This window comes from Chiloscyllium plagiosum, unplaced genomic scaffold (genome assembly GCF_037043375.1).
Source record: "Chiloscyllium plagiosum isolate Xiang-an unplaced genomic scaffold, Cpla_swu_hap1 HiC_scaffold_44, whole genome shotgun sequence".
Taxonomy (NCBI): Eukaryota; Metazoa; Chordata; class Chondrichthyes; order Orectolobiformes; family Hemiscylliidae; genus Chiloscyllium; species Chiloscyllium plagiosum.
The window spans coordinates 21189944-21212345 of record NW_028270182.1 but is presented as its reverse complement, the minus strand read 5'-3'; the positions used below and the strand labels follow the sequence as shown (position 1 = coordinate 21212345).

General features: G+C 43.0%; 1 protein-coding gene across 9 annotated transcripts in view; it reads left to right on the top strand.

The window, feature by feature from the left end:
- The first annotated feature begins 5261 nt into the window (after positions 1 to 5261).
- LOC122548363 (ATP-dependent chromatin remodeler CHD3) overlaps positions 5262 to 22402 on the top strand; it is a 117366-nt gene continuing 100225 nt past the window's right edge. For 3 of the 9 annotated variants that reach the window (XM_087982894.1, XM_087982893.1, XM_087982887.1), the window contains exons 1-4: positions 5263 to 5376; positions 6838 to 6962; positions 18523 to 18660; positions 21364 to 21531. In XM_087982894.1, coding sequence (XP_087839020.1) covers positions 5265 to 5376; positions 6838 to 6962; positions 18523 to 18660; positions 21364 to 21531 — 543 coding nt within the window. In that variant the 5' untranslated portion in view covers positions 5263 to 5264. Of the gene's footprint in view, positions 5377 to 6837; positions 6963 to 18522; positions 18661 to 21363; positions 21532 to 22402 lie in introns of all 9 variants that reach the window. The other 6 variants (XM_087982895.1, XM_087982888.1, XM_087982889.1 and 3 more) reach the window with 5 other exon arrangements.

The following is a 22402-nucleotide window of genomic DNA, read 5'->3' as shown; positions in this document are numbered from 1 at the left end:
GAGGTCTATCCATCAGTTTCCTGCTGATAACTCAATCCTCTCGTTCTTGTGAGTTCTTATTTTTTCAATAGATTCATGGGATGTGGTTGTCACTGGCTGTACAGGATTTATTACCCAAATTTCAGTTTAGAGTCAACTACACTGCTGGAATCACATGTAGTCCAGACCAAGTAAGGACTGCAAATTTTCTTAATGGCATTAGTGAATCATGATGGTTTTGATGACAATTGATAGTCGTTATACACAGCTAGCCTTTTATTCCAGATCATCATCTGCCATGGTGGGATTTGAACTCAAATCCCAGAACATTTACCCAGATTTCTGAAATAGTCCAGTGACATTACCAACATGCCATCACCTCTGCCCCACAAAAAAGCCCTGCAGGCAGCAGAAATATCTTTACTTGGGGAATCTGAAAGAAGTTGGGAGAGTAGAAAACATAAAGGTACACTGATAGGATGAAATGAAGAAAGGGTGTGAGGAGTCTCATGTGAGCAGAAAAAAAAGCATGCATCTAGTTTGGGCCTGAATGGCCTGTATCTGTGCTGGACATTCCATGTAATTCTATTTTTGTCTTCCTTGCTTGCCAAAGCTACTGGCTCCAGACAGAATTCAGATCCACCACAGAATCTGTGACCTGGCTGATTACACTCCTGTTACTGAGCCAGCTGTAGGTTGGTGTGTTCAAATCCAGCTCCTCGAGACATGAGCACAAAAAGTTAGGCCAGATCCTGACAGAGCAGTGACAGTATTAACATGCAGGGTATTTTAGTTTAGGCCTGTCAGAATAATCTCTCCCTCTCTCTCAGCACTGATAGAATTAAAGGCCAGTGAGCACAGAGGTAATCCTTGCAGCAAATTTGTTCATGTTACACACTTGGGTTGAAAACAAAAGAAAATGTGTTGCTTGACCCTGACTTTTGCCTTTGTTAGGAAGAGATGTGGATACTTACAAGTTTCCAAGTGGGAGAGAACTCTCTTAGTTGAGCTCAAGATATTCTTAATTGGAGGGGCTACTTTAACAATAATAACTCATATTTATGTGTAACATTCCAAGGTGTTTCGTAGGAGTGTTATGAGATAGAATTTTGACACTATAACTTGGAAAGAGATGTTGTGGAGAGGCGAATGAGAACTTGATCAATGTTTGAAGAAGTATCTTAAAGAAGGAAAATGAGAGGCAGGGGGTTATAGGGAGGGAATTCCAGGGCTCGGGGAACAGAGCTGAAGGCCAGGTTGTCACTGGTTGAGCAATGGGAATTGGGAATCTTTAAGAGACTTGAATTGGAGGAGTGCAGATTTCTTGGAGGATGTTGTGAAGACAGGGAGAAGTGAGACCTTAGAAGGATTTGAAGACCTGGATGAAAATTTTAAAATCAAGGTGTAGCTGGACCTGGAAACAAGGTAGCTCAGCAAACACAAGGTAGACTGGGGACAATGAGAAAGCTTTAAAAGAAGCTTATTGCTTGTCCTGTTCTCACTACTGTGCTGGAAGCTTGAGGTTTATGTCTAATTCTGAGCATGTAAGCCAAACTGACACTCCCAATGCAGTCCTGACAGAGTGCTATGCTGTCAGATGTCCCTTTATTTGAATGAGATGTCAAACCAAGGTGCCTTCTCCTTATGATGGTACAAATCATCTTGTGATGTGATAGGAAAGGGCAGTGATGTTCTCCACTTACTCTGGGCCAACATTAGCTTCATGACCAATGCCACCCAACAGGTTACGTAGTCAATTATTAATTTGCTCTTGGAGCCTTGCTGTCTGCTACTCGGTTTTACATGACATGTTGTCAGTATTTGAAATGCACTACCTGATAGGATGGTGAATAAAAGTTGTAATCTCTGAAGTGAAAATGGATACTTCAAAGGAGGAAAATGGCAGGGATATAGGAGGAAAGGAATGTGGTAGGAGGGTGAGGGACCATTGAGGTTCCTAATTGAAACAGGCAGCAGAGACCTAATAGGATGATTGGCCTCCTACTATGCTGTATTATTCCATGATTCATCCCGTTGAACTGGTTTTGTCACATCATTAGGCCATCATGTTAATTTTGTTAATCAGCAAATTACAAAAAGAATATAGAAGCATTGAAGAATGTATGATAAAGATTCACATTGCTGATAGGGTGAGGCTATCACTCAAAGCTAAATAGGATGAATTTATTTTCTCCAACAAAAGGGCTGAGGGGTGATTTGACAGACTGAGGCCTTTAAAATTAGCAAGAGGTTTAATAGCTTAGATGTAAAGAAGATATTTATGGGTGAGGCCAGTACTTGGGACCATCAATATCAGACAGTCAAAAGTAAATCGGGAATTCAGAAGAAACATCTTTACCCAGAGTGAGGAGAACGTGAAACCCACTCACACAGGGAGCAGTCAAACGGAATAGTGTTGATATGTTGAAGAGGGGAGCTGAATAAATACACGGGGGGGAGAAAGGAATAACAGGATATGCTGACAGGGAGAGATGAAGAGGGGTTGGGAGGAGGTTTGTGTGGAGCAGAGCTACAAATGGGACTAATGGATTGTTTCTGTGTTGCAAAGATGGGTTAATAAGGAAGAACACAAAAACAATAAAAATGTGTTGAAGAAACAGGAGGGATGGGATCCAGTGATATGTTGACATGAGTTAAAAGTTAGAAAAATCATTTACTTGTTGCCAAAGAATTTGTATAGCTTTATGACTGAGTAAACATTGACTTAATTTAGTTTCTAAATGAGATTTTCACAAAACTGGATGTAATCCTGAATTCTCTAGTGACATCTCCAGATATCCAGATAACACTCATTTACAGTGTCCTTGTTGCTGTCAATTTGCTATAATCACACACTACCTAAAACCTGGCTGTCAAAATCCAGGATTGTGCATTTCAATCTCAAATTGGTGAAAAGAAAAAAAGTACACATTTTCTCAGCACAAAGTATTTATAAATTATGATATTTTAGTGCCTGTTGGAATTAGTGTCACTTTTAAGTGAAGGGAAGGTATGTTGGACTTGAAATGTTAACTCTCTTCCTCTCTTCGCAGGTGCTGCTAAACCAGCTGAATTTCTACAGCGCTTGCTGTTTTTATTTTATATTAGTATCACTTGGTTGCATTCTCAGCTCCAAGTCTGTAGGTCACGGGTTCAAATTCTACTTCAGGATTTGAACACATAGTCCATGTCATCTTGGAGGGGTCATCGTTTGAATGACATTAAGATGATAACTAATTACTTAAGTCAATATAAATGCTTCCCTTGCCATGACTTGAAGATGGGGTGGTGGGCTTTTCCCCAGTGTCCTTGCCAAAAGTTTGCCCTCAACTAAAACTACAAAAAAATCTGAAAAGAGAAATCTTAATAAAGAAATTTCAAACATTTCTTTTTGGAACCCTTTGAACATGATCAAAGTTTACAAAGAAGAAACTTTCTGGTTAAGAGTTGTTTAGTCCAACAATTATATTCAAAAAACACATCAGAATTGTTTGGACAAAAATAAACAAAATAGTCTCTTCATGCAAAGCCTTAAACACTGGAACCACCTGGAAGATAAAGAGAAATTGCCAGAAAGATGCAATACTTTTACTAATATTTTTGCCGTATGTCTTATTGTTGAGGATTGTTTTTTGAATGTCTGGAGCTTTTTTATAACTTTGGGTATCCCTCCAGAGATACATATACACAGACAGACTTTCCAACCTCAGAGACATTCCGTGATGATGAAGGTTCAGGCAAGAGCCAAAACTTCTGGGTGCAGCCGAGTTAATGGAGCACTTTCATTAAAAAAATGCATTTATATATCATGCCCTTCACAACTTCAGGATGTTACAGAGCTTTAGACAAACTTAAAGTTCAATCACTGCTGCAACATAGGAAACACTACAGTAAATTCACATATGGGAAGGTCCTGCAAACAGGAATGTGCTAATGACCAGATAATCTGGTGATTAATTTTTTTTGCAGGATAAATAATGGCTAGAGCCAATGAAAAGAACTCTCCTGCCTTTCTTTGAAGCAGAGGCTGTGAGATATTTTAGGCCCAACTGAAGGGGTACATGGTGTCATATTTTAATACCTCACCAGAAAGATGGTATCTTTGACAAGGCAGTGCTTCTTCTGAAGTGCTCTGAGAAGGTTGGCGAGGATCTAATGCTTAAATCTCTGCCAAGGGAATATGAAGTCACAGCCTCTTAGAGGTAAGAGTGCCACTCACTGAGCCACCAGACATGAACTCCTTGGGAGCAATGTTGCCCCAAACATTGTGTTTCTCTTGCTTTAATACAGTGGCCAGCAAACTGGGGCCCTGAGTTCTTTAGGTTTGAAGTGGAAAATAAAATTACCAGCAGGGCATTTTTAAAAAATGTTGTTTGTTTTGGTTTGAGAGAAAGTTTCGGAGACTAGGTGGGGGGGCGGCTTTGATGTTTTTGACAAGTTGTGGTGAGGAGCTGGGAGCATTGGAGGGAGGGAAGAAGCAGGCATCTTTCTTTGAACCGGGCAGGAAATGTTTAAGCATGAAAAGAAGGAAGAAAGATGCACATGTTTGACCAAGGGGGAAGAGGACAAAATATAAGTTGGAAGTTGACCTTGAAGGTGTTTATCATGGTATTAATGAATCAAGAACATTAGGGCCAAAAGGGGGCTGACCACCTTCACCAACTTGCCTGAAAAATGGCAGTTGCTGGACATCCCCTGGTTACTTGGTTAAAGACCCACGTGAGTCAGTCCTAACTAGTTAAACTGGTGCTATTATGGGATGCAGGGTGCCCATGGCAACGGGAGGGGGTGACGTCAATCTGAGCATGAGCACTGATTAATTTTCCACCTTTTTTCCTCTTCAAATCCCCCCCCCCCTGTATTTCATAATGGGGGGGTGGAAAATATTTTGGACGCCATCTTTTCTTCCCCTTGTATATTAAAACATTTTTTCAGGGGGTTTGGTCAAGTAGCTTGGAACTTTTTCCCTTAAGAAGGGGGGGGGGGTCTTTAAATTGAAAACTGGCGAAGGGGAGAGATCTGATCGTTAAAGAAAACCCTCACACACAAAAACAAAAGTCTGTAGGATAACTTTTGTTTGTGTGTAAGGAGAAAAATAGAAAGAAGGGGGGGGGGAGAGAAAAGAGTTGGTGTGTTCCCGAAGAAAGGTTTGGCGTAGCTTTCGTTATTTTGTGTACATACATTAAAAGGAGGGGGGGGGAAGAAGAAAAAGTGTGAGGAAATATCTTTTTATTCCGAGTATTTAGGGAGGAGGGGGGGGGTGGAAGAGAGAGATTCCTGAGGCCATGGCATCTCCAGTGAGGCACCCAGAAGAGGAGGAGGAGGAGGAGGAGGAGGATGAGGAGGACATGGACGAACGCAGCGGCAGCGGTTTGCAGCTTTTCCCGCCAGCGGCAGGTCAGCGCGCGCGCCGCTTCCCCGGGGCCGCTTCGTGCAAAAGAAAAAGGCATTTTCCCCCACCCCCCCCCAAAAAAAATTGCAAAAACCTTTCGCGCTCGGATAGAATGCATGAGGGGCGACCGGTTGCAATGGTAATACGGCATCTCTTTCTTTACCCCCTCCCCAACTCAACGAATTTTTTTTTCTTCACCCGCCCCTCTCGTTTTTTTTTCCCCCCCACACTCAATATTTTGTTTGCTGTCGCCGCCGACGTTTTTAGGTTTGGCGCGGGGTAAAAGATTTTTTTTGTTTTTGGTAGGGGGGGGGCAGGTTAGTTCCGCACCCCCCCAAAAAAAAACCCAAAACACTGTGTGGCCCGTTGTGTTTTTGTCCCCCGTGGCCCTCACTTCCCTTCCCCTCCCCCTTCCCCGTGCCCTCGGACGCGGCTCCTGCTGCAAGTGGAAGCCCGAGCCCCGGGGGCCGCGCGCTCTCCGGCGCTAACGGCCGCGCCTGTCAATCAAACACCACCACTACAACAACAACAACAACAACCCGCAGACACACACAGACAGACAGAGAGCGCGACTGTGAGAGAGACACGCACATTACAATGTCCAGGCGGAACAAACCTTCCTTTTTTTTTAACCTATATCTATATAAATAACCCTCCCTCCTCCCCGCACCAACTTCGTTCCTCTCGTCAGCGCGGATCTAATTTTTCCTTCTGAGGTAAACCCCCCCCCCCCCCGCGCGCCCATCTTCTTAATATCCAAAACCGCTTCTCTTTTTTTTCTCTTTCTCCCCCCCCAAAAAAAGACACGTTTCATGATTGTTTAGATGCCGATTTATGTCTCCTTTCTCTTCCACCCCCCCCCCCCCCCCCCAAAAAAAGCCGCCATTTCGCCTTTCGGTGGCGCCGGCTTCTTTAACTCTTTCGCCGCTTACTCCTTATACAACAGCCCCCCCCCCCCCCAAATATTCCTCCTCCCAAACCCCCACCCTCCGCCCTCCTTGCAGGGATGTGCAGCTGAGATTCTTTTTTCTCCCCCCCCCCCCCCCCCAAAAAAAAGCCTAGGTGGGCAATTAATTTCTTGAGACAGTGGAACTGCCTTGAAGGTCCCAATTGCAATACCCTGAGCCCATCATTACCCTCTTTTTGTTCTTCTCTTCCCCCCCCCCTTTAACTGGTACATTTTTGTCTGCCCTTTTTCTGCTATTCCTGATTTTTGTCTCTGTTGAGCCAGTCTTCACCATCTGCTTTCCAGTGGTCCTCACCCACTGGTCTACCCTTGGGTGCCTTCCGTCAGTTGGAGCGTACTTTCTGTGCGTTAAATTTTTTTTTTAAAGAAAAAAAAGACTTTTTCTTTTTGTTTTGCATTAATTGGCTGTGGCCCGGCTCACTGGCGAGAGCAGGGTCGAAGCTGGGTGCCCACCTCCTGTTGCTCGGGGAATTGAAACCCCTCACCTTTCTCGTTTCAGCAGAGGATGTGGAAGAGGAGGACGAAGAGCTTTCGGACAGCGAAGGCGTCAAAAAGAAAAAGAAGAAATTCCTGAAAAAGCAAAAAGAGAATAAACCAACTAAGTTGAAGAAGCGGAAGAAATTGGTGAGTAGCAGCACATTCTCTGGTTGTTCACCACCTTTTTTTTAAAAAAAAAAAAAAAAATTTCTAATCAACCTGTTCAGGTATAAAGGTACGGAAAAGCCAGGGGACTATAGACTGGTGAGCCTGATGTTGGTGGCAGGCAAGTTGTTGGAGGGAATCCTGAGGGACAGGATTTACATGTATTGTAAATCAAGGACTGATTAGGGATAGTCAGCATGGCTTTGTGCATCAGAAATCGTGTCTTTCCAACTTGACTGAGTGTTTTTGAAGAAGTAACAAAGGATTAATGCAGACCGAGCGGTAGATGTGATCTATATGGACTTCAGTAAGGCGTTCAACAAGGTTCCTGTATGTAGACTGTTTAGCATGGTTAGATCTCGAGGTATACAGGGAGAACTAGCCAGTTAGATACAGAATTGGCTTGAAGGTAGAAGACAGGGGGTGGTGATGGAGGGTTACCTTTCAGATTAGAGGCCTGTGACCAGTGGTGTGTCACAAGAATCTGTGCTGTGTCCACTGCTTTTTGTCACTTATATAAATAATTTGGATGTATAGGAGGTATAATTAGTAATTTTGCAGATGATACCAAAATTGGAGGTGTGATGGACCGTGAAGAAGATTACCTCAAAGTACAACTAAATCTTGATCAGATGGGGGAATGGCAGATGGAGTTTAATTGTGAGGTGCTGCATTTTGGGAAGGCTAATCAGAGCAGGACTTACACACTTAATGGTAAGATCCTAGGAAGTGTTGCTGAACACACCTTGGAATGAAGGTTCATAGTTTCTTGAAAGTGGAGATGCATGTGGATAGGAAAGTGAAGAAGGCATTTGGTATGCTTTTATTGGTCAGAACCTGGAGTATAGGAGTTGGGAGGTCATGTTTTTGCTGTTTAGGACGTTGGTTTGGCAATTTTGGAATATTGTGTGCAATTCTGGTCTCTGCTATCAGGAGGATGTTCATGGAATTCCGACTGAATAGAAACAGACCAATTGAGTGGGGGGGTAGGCGGGGAGATGGAGTGGACAAACTGAAACCCTAATGCAACAAAAATTCATTTGATCTGCAATTTCCAACTGGACCCAGTGTCCATTGCAGACTAGGGGGGCCAGATTCTCACTCCTCTTTTATGTGAGGAAGTGCTTCCTGACATCATTTCTGAATGGCTGGGCTCAAATTTGAAGTTTCTGTTACCTGGTTCTGTACCTCTAGCCTCCCAACCTCCTCAGTAGTGATGCTTACCTGTTCTTTCTTCGAAGGTTCCTCTGAAATATGGGTCACAGTTCCATTGGGAAGTTACTTGTCATGTTTTATACCTTTCTGGGAACTGCTATAAATCTAGTATGACTGGAGTTCCATTTTGTCCATCTGCTCTGTTTTTCTGTTACTGTTGCCCTCGCAAGCTTCCTCCACGGCCTTTTCTCACCCCTCAACTAGTCCTTCTTTCTCTTGAGTAAAGAAATTACCTCCGACGTCTGTCCTAGATCTATCACCCCTCAAGTTAAAGCTGTGTCCTGTCCTGCTAACCATCACCGTTCAAGGAAAAGGGCTGTCACTGTCTACCCTAACTAACCCTCTGATTCTCTTATGTTTCAGTTAAGTAATCTCTCAACCTTCTTCTCTCTAATAAAAACAGCCTCCAGTCCCTCAGCCTTTCTTAAGACCTTCCCTGCATACCAGGCAACATCCTAATATATCTCCTCTGAATCCTCCAAAACTTCCACATGCTTCTGTTAATGCGGTGACCAGAACTGAATGCAATATTCCAAGTGCAGCCCCACCAGAGTTTTGTACAGCTGCAATATGACTTCATGGCTCTGAAACTCAGTCCCTCTACCAATAAAAGCTAACACACTGTATGCCTTCTTAACAACTCTATCAAAGTGGGTGGCAACTTTCAGGGATCTATGCACATGGATACCGAGATCTCTCTGTTCATTTACACTACCAAGAATCTTACCATTAGCCCAATGCTCTGTATTCCTGTTGCATTTTCTAAAGTGAATCACCTCACACTTTTTCCACATTTAAACACCATTTGCCACCTCTCAGCCCAGCTCTGCAGCTTAACTATGCCCCTCTGTAATCTGCAATACCCTTCACCACTATCCACAACTCCATCAACCTTAGTGTTACCTGCAAATTTACTAACCCATCCTTCTACGCCCTCATCTAGGTCATTTATAAAAATGACAAACAGCAGTGACCCCAAAACAGATCTTTGCAGTACACCACTAGTAACTGAACTCCAGGATAAACGTTTTCCTATCAATCGCCACCCTCTGTCTTATTTCAGCAAGCCAATTTCTGATCCAAACCACTAAATCACCCTCAATCCCATGCCTATCAAACACCTTATTGAAATCCTAGACACCACATCAACGACTTTACCCTCATCCACCTGTTTGGTCACTGTCTCAAAGAACTGAATAAGGTTTGTGAGGCTGTGTTGACTATCCCTATTCAGTTATTCCTTTCCAGATGATTATAAATCCTATCTTTTATAACCTTTTTCAACACTTTACACACAACCAAAGTAAGGCCCACTGGTCTATAATTTCCAGGGTTGTCTTTACTCCCCTTCTTGAACAAGGGAACAACATTTGTTATTCTCCAGTCTTCTGGCACTATTCCCGTAGACAATGATGACATAAACATCAAAGGCTCTGCAATCTCCTCCCTGATTTCCCAGAGAATCTAGGATAAATCCCATCCAGCCCAGGGGACTTACCTATTTTCACGCATTCCAGAATTGCTTATACCTCCTTGTGAACCTCAATCCCATCTAGTGGCCTGTATTTCAGTGTTCTCAATAACATTCTTTTTCCAGTATGAATACTGACGCAAAATATTCATTTAGCGCTTCCCCCATCTCCTCGGACTCCTCGCACAACTTCCCACTACTATCCTTGATTGGCCCTAATCTTTCTCGAGTCATTCTTTTATTCCTGATATACCTATACAAAACTTTAGGGTTTTCCTTGATGCTGCCTGCCAACGATTTCTCATTTCCCCTCCTGGCTCTTCATAGCTCTCTCTTAAGGTTTTTCTGCTTAATTTGTAACTCTCAAGTGCCTTAACTGAGCCTTCACATCTCCTCCTAACATAAGCTGCTGCTGCCTTCTTATTAGTGACTGTATTGCCTTGATGGCTCTAACCTTTGGTCTTTGCCACAAGTGAATCCCTCTTTTTTTTTTACCTTTCTATTGAATACTGACCAGATCATTTTCTGTTCAGTTTTTCACCTGTGCAGGGTGTAGTTCAGTGGAAGTTGAATTATGCTACAAGAGACCAAACGTGAAGGAAAGAAAAAACATGAACAACTTGACATCTAGTTAATGAGATTGGTGATTATTTGATGTCTTGGATAACACGTTTTTTAAAAAAAATTGCTCCTGTTGGTGGATCTTTCTGAATCCTGCGCTATTGCTGCCAGTGATGAAGATTATCGTAATAGACATGATTTGATAGTGTCGGGGCTAAGTGTTATTGGAAGCAAGTGTGGAAGGGTGCTGTGAGGTATTAGCTATACTGTATTACCAATATATAAAACGTGTGTTGCTGATCAAAACATTCTGTAGTTGTCATTTAGGTGTCTTTATGTTGGTGACAGTGATAACTCAAGATAATAACTTTTGTAACGTCTGCAAAAGATAATAAAACATACTCTTGAGTGGACAGATTGGAGCTTTGCTCGTTTTTGTCCCAAATGTTTGGAAGTTTGATTACATGCTGTCAGCCATCATTGCATTCTCCCATTGTTGAATGCTTTCTCTTGTGTTCTCTCAGCTCTATCATTGAATGGTTAATCTGCTGTTGGTTATCACTTTAAGACTGGTAGTGGTTATTTTACAAATGTTAATTCTGTCAGATGGTAGAACAGCTGCAAGTTTACGTAATATCCAGAATAAAACATCGTCCTTCCGATCTGTGCAATGTATGTTTTAAGGAAGCCAGGTGTTGGTTATAGACTAGAATCTTGCAAGGCAGTAGACAATCATCCTGAAGAAGGGCTCATGCCCAAAACGTCGATTCTCCTCCTTGGATGCTGCCTGACCTGCTGCGCTTTTCCAGCAACATAGTTTCAGCAGCAATCATCAGTATCAAACTTAACCTAATTTTCAATGGGTGCTTCAATTAGATTCCAGTCTGTAACTCACATATATAGGTATTTATTAGTCAATTCCTAAGGACACCTGAAGCCTCTCCATTAGATGCTAATATTTCACTCACTGCTGGCATCCATATCCTCAAGTTAAATGTGGGGGACCAATGTGAGTCTGAAATTCTGATCCTTATGGCTGATTTGCAGAATGACTGTCAGAAAATTCTCAAGAATGAGAGTTGGTCTTGGTTGTGATGCCGTAGTAGTTACAGACCCAGTGTGCAAATGTACAAGCAAGAAACAACAGCAGGCCATTTGGTCCTTGGAGCCTGCTTCACCATTCAATAAGATCATGGCTATTCTGATTTTAACATCCACTCTACATTCCTGCATATCCCTGACTCGATCTTTTATCTCCTACCATGCCTTAAAAATATTTAAGCACTCCTGTCTGAGGAAGGAAATTCAAACACACACTTCTGAGAAGGAAAAACAAATTATTTCTTTGTCTCTGTTTTAAATGGGTGCCCCCATATTTTTAAATTATGACCCCACAAGAGGAAGCATCCTGTGTGCATGTTCTAGGTCAAATCCCCTCAAGATCTTTTTGTTTCAGTTGAGTTGTCTCTGACCTTCTAACCTGACTTACTTTCTTCATAAAGCAATCTGCTCATTCTAAGTATTAAATCTTTTTTGAGGAAATTGAATAAATCTTTCCTGAAACAAACAGAAATTGCTGGAAAAGCTCAGTAGGTCTGGCAGCATCTATGGCGAGAAATCAGAGTTAAAGTTTTGAGTTGAGACACTTCCTTAGGAGAGGAGTAGGACCTCAAGGTGGGCATGCCTGGCATTAAATAAAACCTGGAAGAACTACGAATGCTGTAAATCAAACAACTGCCCTCTGGGCAATCACATTGCTGTGGGTCTGGAGTCACATGTAGGCCAGACCATGTAAGGATGGGTTTTCCGACAATTCACATTGTTTTCGTGGTCACCATTAGGTTCTGAATTCTAGATTTAAAAAAATTGAATTTAGACCTCCCCATTTGCCATGGTGGGCTTCAACCATAGTTCCCCAGAACATTCTTTTTATGTATCTTTAGAGTTATAGAGATGTACAGCATGGAAACAGACCCTTCGGATCAACCTGTCCATGTCGACCAGATATCCCAACCCAATCTAGTCCCACCTGCCAGCACCCGGCCCATATCCCTCTAAACCCTTCCTATTCATATACCCATCCAAATACCTTTTAAATATTGCAAATGTACCAGTCTCCACCAAATCCTCTGGCAGCTCATTCCATACACGTGCCACCCTCTGTGTGAAAATGTTGCCCCTTAAGTCTCTTTTATATCTTTCCCCTCTCATTCTAAACCTATGCCCTCTAGTTCTGGACTCCCCCATCCCAGGGAAAAGACTTTGTCTATTTACCCTATCACTGCCCCCCATAATTTTGTAAACCTCTATAAGGTCACCCCTCAGCCTCCGACGCTCCAGGGAAAACAGCCCCAGCCTGTTCAGCCTCTCCCTATAGCTCAAGCCCTCCAACCCTGGCAACATCTTTGTAAATCCTTTCTGAACCCTTTCAAGTTTCACAACATCTTTCCGATAAGAAGGAGACCAGAATTGCACGCAATATTCCAACAGTGGCCTAACCAATTTCCTGTACAGTCACAACATGACCTCCCAACTCCTGTACTCAATACTCTGACCAATAAAGGAAAGCATAGCAAATGCAGCCTTCACTATCCTATCTACCTGCGACTATCCTATCTACCTGCGACTCCACTTTCAAGGAGCTATGAACCTGCACTCCAAGGTCTCTTTGTTCAGCAACACTCCCTAGGACCTTACCATTAAGTGTATAATTCCTGCTAAGATTTGCTTTCCCAAAATGCAGCACCTTGCATTTATCTGAATTAAACTCCATCTGCCACTTCTCAGCCCATCTGGTCCAGATCCTTTTTAAGTTTCTGAAGAAATTTCCTATTTTAAAAATATTTTTGATATTTTTCTCGTCTATGTACGCTGTTGTTTCTAAGCACCAGTGCTAAAGAGTAGAGCGAGCCAATTTGCCCAAGAGTGCTGCTGATGAAGTGTAAGGAGTTGTCTACTTTCCCTCATGTTTGGATAACTTTGTAACTTGTTGGACGGTGGATAGTTTTTGACCTTGTCAAAGATAACTCTCCTCTCGCAATACCTGATTGGAGTTAGATCGCCTCAGTATTTGGGACTTAGTGCTACCTCACAGATCTATAATAGAATAACCAATTTCCATCTTTACACAATCACTTCAGTGCCTGTTTCTACTGTTTTACGTTATGAATAGGTAGTTCAGGAGTTAATAGGCACTGAAAGTCAAAATAGAAAGTGGCAGTGATGCTGGTTTTATTGCAGTCTAACACTCTATTCTTGTGGAAGTGAGGGGCACTGTCCCAGTGGGACAGGGGTAGGAGGAGAGTATGAATCCTCTGGCCTTCTAGAGGCATTGTCATGTTTGTAGTATGAGCTTGGGATAATTCTAGATGTAGTTATATTCTCCAGTGAAACAACACATGTTGGACTTTGTCCATCAGAGTCGAAGAGTGTGGCCCTGGAAAAGCACAGCAGATAAGGCAGCATCTGAGGAGCAGTACGATCGACATTTCGGGAATTAGCCTTTCTTCATCATCCCTGAAACATCGATCTTTCTGCTCCTCCGATGCTGTCTGACCTGCTGCACTTTTTCAGCGTCACACTCTTCGACTCTGATCTCCAACAACTGCAGTCCTCACTTTCTCCTTTGTCCACCAAATGTCAGGTGGAACTTCAGCATTCCTAGTCATTTGGTGTACTTTGTGGTCACAAACTGAACACTTGTGGTTCAAGAAAGCAGTTCAGTATTACCTCAGAACAGTTGAGGTTGGGGTAATAAATGCTGACTGAACCAGTGATGCCATATTCCATGAATTAAATAAAAACAAATAGAATCTTCAAATATATAGGCAGGTTGAGTGAGCTTAAATTTGACAGATGGGGTGTGATGAACAAAGATGTCAACTTGCCCGAAAACACAAATAAGGCATATTATTTAAATGTAGAGAGATTGTAGAGCTCTGAGGTACAGAGGGATCAGGGTATCATACTACTATTAACTTGTGATTAATGTACTATGGCAAGTGATAAGGAAGAGAAATGGAATGTTGTAACTTATTGCAAAAGGGATGGAGAATAAAAATGGAAAAAGTTTACTGTAACTGTCCAGGGTCTTGGTGTTTCACGAATTTCTTCCTTTAACACAAGGATGTTAATGTGTTATAAACTAAAATAACTGCACAGACAACAGTTCCTGTCACCTAGTCACCCTTTTATTTACTAGTGCAGTGTATTGTTGCTGTGGCCCGCCAGCTCAGTTTGTTCTTAACTGAGGAGATTCTAATATTGGTCAGCCAAAGCTTTCCTGATTGGCCCAAGTGAACAAACCGAATCAAGAACCCTGTAGTCAAGATGGTCCACCTGGTTCCAATCAGTACAGAAACTATTTGGTGAAGGTTCAGTTGATAGCTGGAATTGGAGGAGATGGGGGGCTTGGGGGTTATCTTGTATGTTTAGACAGGCTTGGGCTTGTAATCATTTCATTTCAGATAAATTGAGAGGTGATCTTGTTAAAACACACATGCTCTTGAAGGACTTGCTAGATTGGATACTGAGAGAATCTTCCCTTGCGTGAGAGAGACTACAATTTGTGGACATCATTTTAAACATTGTTTTTAAAAATTTCCATTCTGTATGGAAGTAAGGATAACTTGTCTTGGGTGAGTGTTTGAGCCTGTGGGACTGTCAGGAAGCCATGGAGGTGTTCAGAGTATTTTGGAGCTGAGGTAGATCGATCCTTGGCTAATAAGAGAGTCGGCTCTTATTGGGGGTGGGTAAGAATATGAAGTTAAAGCCACGTGAACTTGTTAAACAATGGAGCAAGCTCAAACAGGCTGACTGGCCTGCTGCCCCTCCTCTTTGATTTCATTTATTGTAATCACGTATACCTAAAGTAGAGTGAAAAGTTTCTTGTTTTGCAAGCAGTACAGGCAGATCCATAGTAAACAAGAACATATAGATCAGAGGGTACTTAGACGCAAGAATACGAGGTTACGGTTGCTCAGGAGATGTACAAAGCAAGGTCAACGTTTGAAGTCAGAGGTCATTCAGCAGTCTAATAATAGCAGGGAAGAAGCTGTTCTTGAACCGGTTAGTGCGTGTGTTCAAGCTACTATATCTTCTGCCTGACCTGGACGAGGGTGTTACTGGGATGGGAGGGGTCTTTGGCAGCTTTTCTGCGGCAACAAGAAGTGTAAACAGAGTCCACTGATTGGAGGCTGGCTTCTGTGATGGTCTAGTCCATGCATGCAACTTCCTGTAGTTTTTTTAAACGGTCCTGAGCAGATCAATGTGTTCAGAATTTGACTATACAGTTGCAGTTGTGCAGGGGATACAATAGGGGGCTGAGAACACATTCTTGTGGGGTGCCAGTTGAGGATTATCATAAAGAAGGTGCGTTGTCTATCTTCACTGAGCTTTCTTACCTACAGACTGCAGAGGATCCAGTTGCAGAGGGCGGAACCAAACCCTAGGTCTCGGAGTTTTGAGATTAGACTGGAAGGGATTATGGTGTTGACTACGTTGAAGCTCTGGCTTCAATGAGTAGGAGCCTGATTTTAGATATCCAGATATTCCGGGAACGGGTGGTTGGGCTAGAGAACTAGCATCCATTGTGCACCTGTTTTGCCAACAATTGAGGGGACTGGAGAAGGCTGGGAGGCTAGAGTTGATGTGGGCCAGACCAGTCTCTTGAAGCATTTCATGATTTTGGAGGTCTGAGCCTGGCCGTAGTAATTCTGGCACGTTGCATGTGTTTTCTTTGGTACTGGGATAATGGTGGACTACTTGTAGTAGGCGGGGACTTCAGCTTTTAGCAAGGAGAGGTTGAGGTGTGAGCCTATACCTCTGCCATCTGGTCCACACAAGATTTAAGTGCACGGCCAGGGATTCTGTCTAGGCCTGTCACTTGCCTTGGGTTAACCCACAGGAAGACTGATCTGACATTTGCAGCAGTGGCGCAGGGAACAGGTGTGTCTGATGCTGTCAGGGCAGGCATTCTGCTCAAAATGGGGAGAAAAAGCATTGGGTGCATCAGGGAGGGCTGTGTTTTTCTTTTGTCTGATATATTGTTCTGCTTTTTTTTTAATCTCATTTATGTTGTGAAGGCCTTACTTGGGTGCCTAACTTGGTCCAGTACTGCCTCTTGGCATCTCTGGCTTTGTGGAGGTCACATCTGGGTTTTCTGCATAGCTCTGGGTCATTCAACTTGAATGTTGCACCCTTGAATTTCAGGCAATGAATTTCCTACTTCATCCAAGATTTCCGATTGGGTAACACAAGGATTGACTTCTTTTAGCACGCAGTTGCTAATGAGGTCCATGATAGGGGTGGCATACTCCTCTAGATTGTCCGCTGAATATGGTTCAATCCGCTCATTCCAACTAGTCCCGGAGAAGCTGTTCCGCTGCCTTGGACCATCCATCGTCCCACTTTCTGTGAAGGATTCTCCTGTTTCACTTCTGCTTGTAAACTGCGAGGCAGAACACAGTATTGTGATCTAATTTCCTGAAGTGTGGACAGCACATGGTGCAGTGTGTGTCTTTTGATGGCTGTGTAACAGTGGTAGAGATATTTGGCCTTCTGGGGTAGGAGACATGTTATTTTGGCAGCACTCTCTTGAGGTTGGCTTGGTTGAGGTTGCCAGCCTCTCTAATTTCATTTCTAGAGCATTGTAATGGTGTAAATTTCATCCAGAGCATTCTTCACTTCTGCATGTGGTATTCTAGACACTGCTGTCAGAATGGCGGAGATGAACTTGCGTGGCAGATCGTAGGGTCAGCATTTCACTTGGGTATTCTCAGGGTTGCCACATCTGAGCACCAGAGGTATGGATTAGGAGGCATACCGCTGAGTCCTTTGCTTACCTGAGGACACTGTGTGGCCCATGTGAAGTATGGAGAACCCTTCAGCTTGCAAGGTGCAGTGAGCCATGTCTCCATAAAGCAGAACACAGTCACTCTCTTGTACATTTGTATGTCAAATACGAGTTTTTTTTTAAACTTCCACTTTACCGTATGGCCCCTTTCAGTCTCCTTCTGGTGTATTTTGATTGGGAGAAGGGTGCTGTGTGATACTGGTGGGAAAGGCTGAGGGTAAAGAGAGAGGTACTGAAGTTGGAAGGAATGAGTAGGGCCTGCGCTGGGAACTGGGGGAGGGATAAATACGGCTGAGTGGAATTTGACTGCCAGGCCCAAGGGTACTTTCTCATCTGCTATTGCATCATGTTGAAGAAAAATTGATAAGGCTCTGACCTTTGATAGCCTGTTCCAGAGATCTGTGGGGCCATGTAACTCTATCCCAATGACCACCTCCAGCCATGTGTGTAGAGTCCTAGAATAGATTCAGAGAATCCCAACAATGTGGAAGCAGACCATGTGGCCATTTGAGTCCACACTGATCCTCTGAACAGATCAGAGCTTCCCACCCAGACCCACCCTTGTAACCCTGTATTTCTCATGGTTAATCACCTAGCCTACATATTGCTGAACACGGAACAATTTAGTATGGCCAATCCATTTCACCTACATGTATTTGGACTGTGGGAGGAAACCCATGCAGACATGGGGAGAATATGTGCAAACTCCATACACCTGTGTGCAAATTCCATACGGTCACCCAAGGCTGAAATAAAACTTGGATCCCTGGCGCATGTGCGCATCTTCCACCACCAATATCTCATGGATCTCTCCCTTGATTTGCTTTGGTATTTCCTATGTCTCCTCCTTGCCTTCATTTGCACTTTCAACTGCCTCAGTTCTATGTTGTGGATTCCTGTGGTGGAGCCCCTGCTTATGACTTCACATTTTTTAAACTGACTACTGACCTATTCTTGTGTAGCTTGGTGTCTATTTTTTGACCCTGTGCAATACTTTGGGACAGTGGGTGGGTTCCCCTTCACCCCAGCAGGGAAAATGAGCTGTAATTTAGTGAACTCTTCAGAAGACTGCAGTGCTGCACTCCCTCAGTATTGCACTGAACCTGTCAGGTTTGATGATGTTCAGGTCTATGATAAGGCATGCGGCTAGGATGTTCAGGTTTAAGATTAGTGTTTACTACTGCGATGCAGCATCAGTTTAAAATGTACATTCCATGTGACTTGCTGATTGGTACTTTCCCTGGTAGGGCGCCTGTCAAAGATTTTTAAAATGTGTTGTGACAATAGCTAAATTGTCTTTTTTACAAGAAAAGCCACTTCAACACCTGGCATGATTTTAATTTTGGCTGGTTGCCTTTTTTTTATATATTTGAAAATAAAAAGTTTGTTCACTCTCTCATCCCCGATTTGTGCCTCCCTTTTTGTTGTTTGTCTCCCCACAGGAACAGCTCACCCCCACGCAGCCCTCTTCAGCCGTGAGGGCAGGATGGTCTGAGCCACAGACCTTGCGACGACCACGGTCAGCCCCACTCCGTGACCGGCCTGTGGGAGGAGCGCCCGCACTGGCACGGACCCAATCAGTCAGTATTTCACTAACCCCTCTACCCCCCCCCCCGGTTTAGTTGTAGAGCTGGTTCTAGTGGTTGTCCCTCTTCCTGTGTCCTTGAGCTGCCTGGTCGAGGCTTCCTTTGATGTTGTGGAGTACCTGAGTGCAAAGGGGGAGAATAATTTGGATTTCCCTTTTTGAATGATAGGGTGCCTTGTGGTGTGAGGCTACAATTGATAGAGGCCTTTCAGACCTTCTTGCTTCTGTTGGCTCTTTTGAAAGAGCTGTTCGATCACTTGCAACACTATCCCCACCCCATCCATTACCATACCTGCTGTCTTGCCACAAATGTGCAAGTTCTGTTTTTATTTTTCAATTCTTTATCCAACTTCTTTGTCTAGTGAATCAGTCCAGCATGCTATTAACCAACAGAAAGCACCTCCATGCCTTGCACTCCTCCACTTTTCTGATGATTCCAGACTCTACTATTTCTCTGGCTGGCTTCCCATCTTCCACTCTCTAAATCTGAGCTTTGCCGTCTGTACACTCACTCGCATCCCGGTCTCCTTCTGCAATCACTTCATTCCATCCCTCTGCTTATTGACCTACAATAACTCCTGATACACTGAGTTTTGATTTTAAAATTCTTGTTCTGTCTAATTTTGTTTTCACAATCTTAATGTAAACTTCTCCAATCCAACTACCTATGGGGATCTCTGCTGTATGTCTGTTCAATTGTGACCTCTCGCATACCTCAACCTTTCACCACTTGCTCGGATTAATCTTTTGAGCTGTCTAAAACACAATATTTATTTATTTTTTCCCTAAAACCACACTAATGACTTCTGAATACATCTAAATTGACTTTTTTAACAATTTTGCTGGTCACCTGTGCCAATGTCATCTCATGTGACTCAGTGGCAGATTGTGTTGGATTATAGCTCCTGTAAAGTGCCTGGAGTTAAGATGTTATAGAAATTGAATTAGCTGTTTTTATTAAGAGCTGACTGTTGTATAGTATCCAGTGAGTCACCTATTTGTGTGGTCCACTTAATGTGCATGCGGTATGAAACCGTACAGACGTCTGAATCTCTGTTAACCTTTGGAAGTGATTCCCATTGTGTCAGAAACCCCCATTTCCTTCAAATGCAATAGGAAAGTATACTGTAAAAGACTATACCTTTAAGAGAATTGATAAACAGAGAGATCTTGGGGATCATGTCTATAAGCTCCTTGAAATGCAGAGCAAGTGGATAAGGTGGTAAAGAAGCTATAGGGCGTGCTTGCCTTCATTGGTCAAGGAGTTGAGTATAATGGTTGGCAAGTCATGCTGCAATTATATAAGACTGAGTATAATTTGGAGTATAATGTGCAGTTCTGTTCGCTGCTCGATAGGAAGATTTTGAGAGTGTGCAGTGAAGTTTACCTGGATTGGAGTGTATTAGCTATAGGGACAAATTTGGATTGCTTTCACTACAATGTCAGGCTGAAGGGTGACTTAATAGAAGTATATAAACTTCAGAGATGCATGGATAAGGTGTAAAGTTAGAGGTTATTTTCCCAGTGTGGAAATGTCAAATGCGAGGGGGCATAAGTTTCAGGCAAGAAAGGAGTGCTTAAAGGAGATGTGTGGGCAAAGACTTTATTTACAAAGTGTAATAGTTGCCTGGAACGTCCTGCCTGGGAGATAGTAGAAATGGGTATGAAAGCAAAGTTTAAGAGGCATTTAGACAGACTTCTGAGTGGGCAGAGAATAGAGGGATAAAGTCTGTATCATGTGCAGGTAGATGGGATTAGTTTAGAATGGCATCATTGTCAGCGCAGACATGGTGAGTTAAAGGGGCTGCTCTTGTGCCGTACTGTTCTGTGTAATGTTGGATAATTATACTGATTTATTTTGCATATTATCTTTGCACCTGCTGACCTTTCCTAGTCAGGAAAGTAGAGATCAGATCAGCAGTGGGGTTGGATTGAAAAGCCAAACATGTTTGAGGGACTGAACAGTCTACTCCTATTTCTAGTTTATGTTTGGAGTGCTTTATGCACCATATTACCAAGGGAGACATTGGATAAGTGTGATCACTGATCTATTTGAATGAAGGCAATTGCATTTCTGCTGCAGTTTACTTAAATTCAAGAAAATCCCAAAGATCTTTAGCATCAATGGAGTAGATTTAGAGTATGTTTATGTTGAAAATGCCAAATGTCCTGTGGTGGGGTGTATGTTTCCAAGAAGTAGGTGTGACCGACAAGCTTGTTCTAGGTTGTCTGAACTGGGAGTTCACCAGCCTTTTCAATCTTGCTTCTTGAAAAGGAAAGATTGAACGATGACCTGATTGGCCTTTAAATTTATTGAAAGGTGGCTCAGTGGTTAACACTGTTGCCCCAGCACCAGGGACCCAGGTTCAATTCCGCCTTCTGGCAACTGTCTGTGTGGAATTTGTACATTCTCTGTGTCTGCATGGGTTTCTTCAACCAGAAATGGAGGAGAATGTGGAACCCACTGTCTGTCTGAGTGTATGAGGTGAATTGAAGGAGTAAGCTAGACAAGTGCAGAAGGATTTAAAGTCAAATAATTTGCTGACGAGTGGAATCAAGTTAAGTTGGGAGGGGCATAAATACTAAGACCATTCGGTCCAACTGATCAGTATTTTTCTGGGCTACATGGTTTACTTTCCAAGCAGCTCCTGAAGGAGAGAAATGTTAAAATACACTTTGACCTCTGCTTTGTTCAAAGCAGGAAAGTGAAGATGAAATCACCTCCGATCTGGAGGAGCTCAAGGAGAAATCGGACAGTGGCGGCAGTGATTTTGGCAAGAAAAAGAGAAAGAAACGAAAGGAGAAGAAAGAAAAGAAAATCAAGCGTCGGAAGAAGGAGCAGGGCGAGGAAGAGGAAAGTCACAAGGTAACTGTTGCATACTCCTATTTTGAGGTGCCCCGATCAGCAAGGGTATCTCCTTGCTCTAGAATCGTATCTTGATGTCTGTGTATTCTTTTTCCCCCTCTTTGGTCATTCAGCACTGCAACGGACCAACTTTGTTGATCCAGCTGGATTGGTCTTAACTCTTTCATATTTGCTCTGTTTTCCCTGACCTAATGAAAATCAATGGATCCAAATCTTGAGATCTCCAGTAACCTCAACAGCTTATTAATTGGGCGGGGTAGGAGGAGGACGGCAGTTGTTCCAGGTTCAGACCTGCCATGTAACGGAGTGGTTCCCCTTACCACCTGTGAATAGCCTGACTCGAATGTTAACATTATATCTCCTTGTTCTATACTCTGTTCCCAGCAAACCAAAGGAAATATGTGCCCTCTTTATGCTCTTTTGAGTTTTAATTATTCAGTTCCGCACAATCTCACATGCAAAATATTATAAACTAATTTTCTCCAACCTATTATAAAAATAAATCTGTTAAATTCTTGGTGTACGAGGTCTCAAAATGCAGAGTCACCTCGCATCAATTATGGATGAGTTGTTCCTTCCCTAATAGCCAAGAGTCATGGCTCCAAGCTGTCAGTCAGTGCAATTTGGCTAAGGGTGTTTGTCCCTCTCTCTTCTCTTGAATTGAGAAAAACAAAATTTCGAGGAGAGGTGGGGTGGGTGATACTTCCGAAAATGGGAGGGAGCATGTTGTTTAACCTTGGCTGAGTTAAGGATTCAAATACAAGGCAGCCTCTAGTCTTCTAAATCTGAGATGTTGTAGAGGGACCTAATGTGGGAATTCATAAGCTTGGATAGTATTTCCTTACAAAATTCTACTTGGTCTGGGAGGTGG